Source organism: Perissodus microlepis, chromosome 4 (assembly GCF_051167445.1).
Source record: "Perissodus microlepis isolate ML-2025 ecotype Zambia chromosome 4, ASM5116744v1, whole genome shotgun sequence".
Classification (NCBI taxonomy): domain Eukaryota; kingdom Metazoa; phylum Chordata; class Actinopteri; order Cichliformes; family Cichlidae; genus Perissodus; species Perissodus microlepis.
The window spans coordinates 25535299-25543769 of NC_140464.1; the positions used below are offsets into that span (position 1 = coordinate 25535299).

Consider the following 8471-nt stretch of genomic DNA (forward strand, 5'->3'; position numbering starts at 1 on the left):
TTATTAGCGTTTCTGTGCCTTAGTCATACCTACAGGAAAAGAATGAGTGTGCGCACACATTCGGGCAGTAAATAAATAAAACTCTCACAAAAGAGTAAAAAGGTTTGGACAGCCACCCTGGAGCCTGAAGAAGATCCTTTTATGAATGAAGCGCTCCCTTTACAAGAACAGTGTAAGCATTCAATTATTATGCTGGAGCTACTTATGGTTCAGACTACATTTTAGTTCCCTTATCCTTGTAGTCATATAACAATAGAGTTCAGTGAACATACTAAGCATGCGTGTGGCTGTTTATAAGCTGCATCAGTACCTTCTGTGCGACACAAAAGTGCATAATAAAGCCCCTGTGTTAGCACTTTTGAAGAGTCACCACACTCTAGTAGAGCACAGCACTATTAGAAGCAAAGCACAGATGCTGACTAAAAGTATATATGTGCAGCTGCACGTTTAGCTTTCCAATCAGATAAGTTCTAATAGCAAAAGAGGGCCCCGGTGCATGATAGGAATCTTATGACGGATTAGCTGAACCACAGCTCTTGCCACACTGTTTAAGATTAGCACCAGAAATATTAGACATTTGGTTATAAGAGGAAAAAAAGACAGAAAGAAAAAGCAAAAAACAAAACCTCAGTACAGATTGAATTAAATCTGATCATCCCAAAATGGTAAGACATTTCCTGAATGGAGTGCAGAGGAAGAGGAAGACATGCAGCGCGAGCATGTGCTCTTCCTTTAGGAGTGGGCAGCTTAACAGCTCGCCATCAGGTAACAATCTTTTTATTTGTTTCAGTCCCTCGCTGGGTGCCAAAGCCTGCTAAAGGACTAAGCGTGTGGTGCGATCCATCAGCCCCGTCCAAGAGCTTCAGCGTGGTAATCCATCTAAAGCAGAGTCAGAATAGAATTAAATAAATACTTCCATGCTCTGCAACCCCCAAATTATTTTACTACTGTCATTCTCACTATGAGGCAGCGCCGCGTGCACTTAAATGAAAAGGAAAGGGGAAAATAAATCAGATAATTTGAAATAGCAGAAAATGAGCAGAAATACATATTTTTAGATTTATTCTGTGTACGTGCAGATTGAATCACAGCGTGGCTGCTCAAGCAGAATGACTGATATATTTGTTTTAGCCTCAGATTGATTTAATCAGACTGGGTTTACCTGAGATTTAAAGATCAGAAGAGAAATTGGGAATGGAAAAGAAATAATTGGAAAAAAACACAACATTAAAAAAAGAGTGATATCTGATTGATATATTTTCTTATTGTGAAACCTGTGAGGTGGAGGATTGTTTTTAGGGGCATTGCTTAAAACGCAGGCAGAATTTATTTAGTTCTATTATTTTTAATACAGAATTTAAATAAAGTTACTTCTTTAAAACTGTCTAATACTCAAATCGGATTTTTAAAAGTTTTTTTTCTTTAATGTTTCTAAGTAAGACAACAAAACCATGATTATAAAAAGGAAAAAACATAAACTGAATTGAGGAATGTTTGGGAAAACCTCCTGTGTGGAAACTCTGGTCAGTAAATGAGCAGAAAGCCTTTATGAATATCTGACATGAAAATGTGTTGCACACATTTTCTGTGTGTGGTCCTGCAAAATAAGCCAATTATTACTGGCATGTATGTTTTCAGCGTTATGGCTATGAAAACGACACACACACACACACACACACACACACATAGCTTGTATAAATATTATTTATACATATTTATACATATAAATATAAGCTATGCATTTAGTCTTACTTTAAAAGCTCGGTGTCTGATTAGAACCTTTCTTATTTCTCTATTAAAGCGCATTAAAAACGAGGCCATCCAAAGTGCCTTTGACCTCGACCCGCCTGTTATTTATTTTAACATCATGTTGCTTTTCTCCATTACTTTGAAAAATAATTACATTTCTTATTTAACAAGCCACTGTTCCTTTTAAACATTACATCAGATTATTAAATAAATAATAAAAGATCTTGGAGACCCATAATTAGAAAAAAAAATCCCAAAATTACGAGTGTTACCTTCGCTTGTATTTGATCAGTTATTTAAAGCAGAAGAGAGTCACGTGTTTAAAATGAGAGCGTAAGACATAAGGCTAAAAAAGACTGCGCACTGATTTAATGTAGGTCAATTTGACTGCTTACTTTCTCTGCCCCTCTGAACATTACTATGAATAATTTGAATTTAGATAAAAATGAAACCGAGGAATATAAAACCCTTTAAACCCAGAGATAAAAATAAAAAAACAGGTATAACAGCTGTTAGCAAACAAAACCGTGCACGCACATTTAAATGATTTCAAAAAGCATGATTCCTGACATGCATGTGTGCAAAATACAAATTAACGCAAGGTTTAAATACTCAGCTTTATTTCTTTACAGAAAAAGACGTAAAGGAAACTCGTCATTTAAATATTTAAACAAAAGATGATAATTCATGATCAGATTTTTTTTAAAGGGCGTCTGTTGTTTTTGCCATGAAGTTGGGGAGATCGAGGAAAAGTTTCGAGCATTTCTGCAACATTCTTGTAAAAAAACAAAAACAGATCCATCCAATTTCCACTGCAAGCATCTGCTCCAAATGTCTCTGTTTACCTGAGAAAATACAAATTAAAGTCCGCTTTAAGGAGAGGGGAGTGGGGGGGATTATTCGTCGTTGGTGTGGATGTGTTTGGCCAGGTCGCCGATGCCACGCTGAGTCTGTAGTTTCTGGTACTCCTGGTGTAAACTGAGGAAGTGCGGAGAAGCCGCCGGGTGGAAGAGCGCGGGGGAGACGTATGCGGCGCTGGAGGTCAGAGGAGAGGAATACGCTGTGCACTGTGCCGGGGAGAAAGCGTCGATGCCCGGCTGAGACTGAAGGAAAGCTTTGGCTGACAGGGCGCTGCGCGAGAAGAAGCTGGAGAGAGCCGGCAGAATACTGCTCACAGGTGGGATGGCGGCGGGGCCGCACTGCGAAGGCGCGTGGTGATGGAGGTAGGGGTAAATCTCCAGACTTGGCAGCTGCAGGGCCGCCGTGCCGAGCCCGTAGGCGCTGTGTGGAAAGCCGTGGAGCGCGCTGGGCTCCAGGTGCTGCTCTTTGAGCTGGTCGAAGCGAAAATGCTGCCGCTTGAAGCGTTTCCTCCGCCGCAGGAAGCTCCCGTTCTCAAACATGTCGGAGGAGTTGGGATCCAGCGTCCAGTAGTTGCCCTTCCCGGGGTTCCCGGGCTCTCTTGGCATCTTTACAAAACAGTCATTGAGCGAAAGATTGTGTCTGATAGAGTTTTGCCAGGCGGGGAATTTCTCCCGGTAATAAACGAAGCGGTGGCTGATAAAGTCACATATCTCGCTGAGGGTGAGCCGCTTTTTTGGACTCTGAAGGATGGCCATGGTTATCAGAGCGATGTATGAGTATGGGGGCTTCACCGACGCGGGACCTTTGGTTTTAGGAGCAGGGAGACACGCCGGCGCAGGGCTGAAGGTCTCCCTGTCTTTACTCTGGCTGCTGGACGTCTCCGTGCCGTCTTCGTGCTCGCTTCGCGACTCATCCAAAGGTAAAAGCTGCTCCTCTGCGCTGTCTTTGAGTCCTTCCCCCACCACGTCGATAACAATATCCTCCATGATTTCCAAACCTAATGTCATAGTAGATATCCGCGGTTTTAAAGCCAACACCACCTGGCAACAGGTGGGAGAGCGAGAGCTCTTCTTTCAAAGGCGACGAAAAGATCTTTACGCACGGCCCATCTCCATTCACAAAAACACGATCCGAGAGAAGTCCATTTCCTACTTCAGATTCTCCAAACCGCAAAGCATCTACGCTGATATGCTTTTATTTTCACAACTTTTAGCGCAAAAAAGCGGCCAGGACTGGCTGTGCGTAAAAGTGCGTGCGTCCTCGGAGATGTCCAGCACCATCTGTAAACTCTCCTGCTTTCCTGCTGGTCGGGTGCTTGTGATGTCACGTCGAGGCACGAGGGAAAGGTTCCTGACCAATGAAAACCGCGCAAAGGCGCAAAGACCAAAGAGGCCTATACCAGCCATCCAGCCAGTGCACTCTCATCATCAGCACATCAGTGCCAAGTCCACGCGGACACATCAGAGATCCATCGAGGAAATCAGAGGAAAGATCGTTTGGAGCGGAATAAAAAAGTTTCCACGGAAAATTAATTTCACAATATTGCGTAAAAACATTGGCAACTATATAAAAAAATGCAACAAGTAAGAGTGGTTTTTATACACCAGAAGACGTTAATTGGAGAAAATTGTGATGCATGACCTTTTCACGGCTATAAGTTAAAATCACAATTTTGTATCGCAAAATATTAAAGTTTGAGTATGTTCTTTGCCACTAGAAGCAATCTTTAATAAACTCTGTATGGAACCTAATGAGATTTGTCTGAAAATCCAAAGAATTTAAAATATTTTTTTATTTGTAATTTTTTCCACTCTTCGTTTTATTTTCCAATTAAAACACGAAAAGCGATCAAATCTAAAGCACGGTGGTGATGGAAAGTCAGTTTACACCAAAATGACACATTTATATTTCCTAATCTGCCGGCTGACGCCTTGGAGGGAGGATATCAGATTATAATTTAAAGTGTGAGAGGGAAAATCCCCAAACACTTCTCTAAGCGAGGCGAGGACTTAAACCCTAATCCCTCTCGAAGTCTCCTGCAGCCGCACTTTATGCACACTTGACTCACAATTACACGTTTTCAGACGTACAACACTGGAATGACTGCTTTTGGGCAGCTGTGAAAATAATAATTTGTTGCCTTGCATGAGCGCCTTCCTTGAATAAACCGATAAGAAGAGACTATGCGCCCTTTATATCTCATATCTTATTCTATTTATTTATGTACGTATATCTATTTAATTCTGAATTTTATTCTGAATTCTTTCGTTTCTCTCAGGGACATATTGCTAGATGTGACCACGTGTGAAATGCAGGGAGAAACAATATTTGATGTGCATCTGCGTAATCTGCTGGGCGAAACTCTACACCGCCTGCTCTCCATTTGAACACCTATAAGTCCGTCATAACCTCGCCAGATTATCCTCTTTAATAATGCGCAGCTGAACGCAGACTGGTAATATTGGGATGAAAGTAATAGATTTTCACTTGCTCAGACATAAAAGAGAAGTGTGGAGAGGAGGGCGCTCTCGGTATTGTTGGGAGGCCTCTGGTTGTTTGTGTTTAATGATGGAGCCCTTTGTTGGGGATTCCCACATTTCCTGCCTCTAATCGTATTGATACCCCGGGGCAGAGGGGAGGCGCGGGGGGAGAAAGAGAGAGACCGGGTCCGGACTGGGTGGGCTATACGGTACCAGCAAAGCTGCAGATGATTTCCCAAATTCATCACGCATGTCTTCACATTGGAAACAGGCCCGAGCGCAATGTGTGGTTTCAATAAGGCGAGAGCGGGAGCGTCAAATCACTACAAAAGCTGAAGGTAGGCCACTCTCAGGGCGGCACGGTTCCCGAGCTTGCACGCGCTGGAGTCCCTTCTTGGGGGACCGACGGTGGAGGAGACGCTGTCAGATGAACTCAGGCGGCGATGAATGAGTCCCGATGTTACACTGACAAATATGGCCTCCGCTTTTCTTTTCTTTCTTTATTATAAATTAATGTTATTATTTCTGGTAATTGTTTTGTAAGGGTCACCAAAAAAGCTATGCAACATTAAACCCGGGGCCCCTCTATGAAGCCTTTCTTCTTTTCTTTATGATAAAACGCGTAAAATCTGGGAACCAACAAGGCCTTTTTAAAAAAATAAATTACAACCCTGCTATCTAACAAAAACGCCCATTGTACAGATTTTATTTGTCTGTATCGCAGATGAGAAAGTGGGAGAGTGAACAGACTCCGAAGGGCCGGTGTAATAACATCATTTGGCAGGAGCTGTGCCGGCGTGGGGGGGTGGGGGTGGGGGGGAATCTCACTGGATCTTTCTTGAACACTGCAAATACGCGCAGGTCAGAAACTGGGTTATGAAACTGTTGCGGGCTCCTTCAGTTAAAATGTTTTCTTATCTCAGTGAAAGCTTCGAGCACTTCACATGATTCAGGGAGCAATAACCCCCCCCCCCCAAAAAAAAAACCCTCCGAGGGTGTTTTTCATTGGAAGAGGTTGAAACTGCTTCAAAGAGCTGAGGTTGTTTTCTTTTTCTCACAATGCCCCCTTCTCTCATCTTGATTCCCTTAAAATCTTGGCAGGGCAGTGAACATAATATAACGTGTAATTTAAGGTATCATGAATCATAACTGGATGAAGAGAGAAAAAGAGAGAAGAAGAAGAGAAAAAAACAGATGTGCTGAGCCAAACACACATCTGATACACACACATACGCACGCACACACCGTTTAGGGGAGGGCGAGATGTGAAAATTTCACGAGCTGAACTGGTCATTAACACAATATTTACGGGCTGACAAACAGCTCTGTAGCAGGCAGGCTGTGATGCAACCTGTTCCCTGCATCTCGTTATCTCAACGTGCTCTTGTCCCTACAGCCACTCTGCTCAGAGACTGGATCCGTTTACAATGAATGGCACAAGCTATCAGTTACAAGACAGTGGTGCTCTGACTAAGTGCTGACATCTTGTGGTGCAAAAGGGGTAAACTCTTTAGCTACAGGTCATCGACATAATTAGAGAACACAGCCTACAGGAACATAGCAGAAAGAGGGACCCCGCAGACCTCAAAAATGGGGTGGCACACAATCATTTAAATGTGCACGGAGATCCTGCCTCCATAAACACGGAGCTATAGCTTAAAGCTAAAGGCAGCAATCTAATGAAGATATAATCTGGTGAAAATGTGTTTTAAAAGTATGAAAAATACTTCCTTCCCGCTGTCGCCTAGTACTTGCCCATAGGGAAGTCGTTTGATTATTGGGGTTCCTTTGTAATATTGGAGGGTCCTTACTAAAACATTAGCAAAGTGGTTGTGATTTGGTGCTATATAATTAAAATTGCTTAGAATTGAATTGAACTGTATTGTCAGTGTCTCTGTTTTAGCGCCACAATAGATTGGTGATAGCTGGGATGTGCTCCAGACCCCCATCAGGGACCTCGAGTTGGATAAGTGGAAGAAAATGGATGGGCACGAGTGTCCTCATAAACACACACCTGTTGTTCTCACTCTCGCTCGTTCTCTCCTGTTGCCCTCTGCTCCTCAGGGGGTTTTCTGTGTCTGTTGGAAGATGATCATCTCTTGCACTCCTACCTTCATCCTTTCACACAGACTACTGAATTCTACCAATAATGTCACTCTTTTATGGTGATAAATAAATATAAGAGGTACTTTCAACTGTCCCCTTAATGCCCGAGGGGTTGTCACGGCAGATGGATCCGCATGTTTGATTTGGCATGGCTTTTATGTTGACACAACCCCCCCATTTATCTGGGTCTGTGACCCCACTGAGGTTGAGTTTGTGTCTCCTCCTGAAATTGAACCAGGGCTAACCACAGAAGCACCAATAAAATCAAAACGCAAAACAAACAAAACACCTTTTTTTTTTTCATTTGAGCCACTTAGGTGTGTGCTTGATCGTTATAAAATATATATACAATATAATAAAGCTATAACTGTATGAATAGATCATGAAATACAAACCCAGCCCGTCTCTGTGCTGTATGAGCAGACTCTTCAAAGGCTTACCTTTTTTCTACTTTAGAGGTCTAAGTCATCATTAACTCTCACTCTGAACCCAGTTTCCCTAAAAACACCCTGAGACAGAACAGCGATCAACAAATTTAACTGAACTAGTGGTAACATTTTATAATACAGCCAGGAGGTAAAAGTGTAATCCCTCTGTAATTAAATGGAATTTCAGTGTATTTTATTTGAAATTAATTATATTTAGCTACAAATACTTAAAGAATACAGAGGTAACTGATTCGTTTTTACAGAAAACAAATGAATAATTATAGTGTAAGTAAAGTACTGCATAAATAATTTTAGGTAGTGTGCAATTTTATGGTAATTTCTTCCAGAAAAACAAGCAATATTTCCCTATTTTATATCACAAATATACTTTTTGGGTCACAGGATGTATTATTGGAGTGGATTAATTTTGTCTCTTTACGTTTTTTCTTTTCTTTTTGCAGATTTATTTAATATACATTGTCTTGATTTGCTTGATGGATGTTTTATTATTCAATTATCCTTTTATTTGATCAATATAAATGTGATAAGGACTTCCGAAAATAAATAAATAAATAATGTAAAAATTTGCAGGCCTATGTGACCTTATCATGATGGAGCCAAGTCTAACAGTTTTTTTCCCTTTCACAATAAACTGTTTGAACATAACTGTCAAAAAAGTGTAGAGGTAAGCAGTGTCTGTGAAATAGACAATGGAAGTTAGATAAGATAAGCCACTCCACAAGGGCTGCGCCCCTAAAAGTACAGCGTATTTAAAATGGGGAGATATTGCTTGTTTTTGCTTTTTGTACTTAAAATTACTTAAAGACTACTTTAATTAACCTACAGT

General features: G+C 41.4%; 1 protein-coding gene across 1 annotated transcript; it reads right to left on the bottom strand.

Annotated features, from left to right (window-relative positions):
* Positions 1–2352: 2352 nt before the first annotated feature.
* foxd7 (forkhead box D7) lies at positions 2353–3925 on the bottom strand. Its single transcript, XM_084926727.1, has one exon. The coding sequence runs from the start codon at positions 3615–3617 to the stop codon at positions 2646–2648; it is 972 nt and encodes a 323-aa protein (XP_084782853.1). The 5' UTR covers positions 3618–3925; the 3' UTR covers positions 2353–2645.
* Between the last annotated feature and the right edge of the window lie 4546 nt (positions 3926–8471).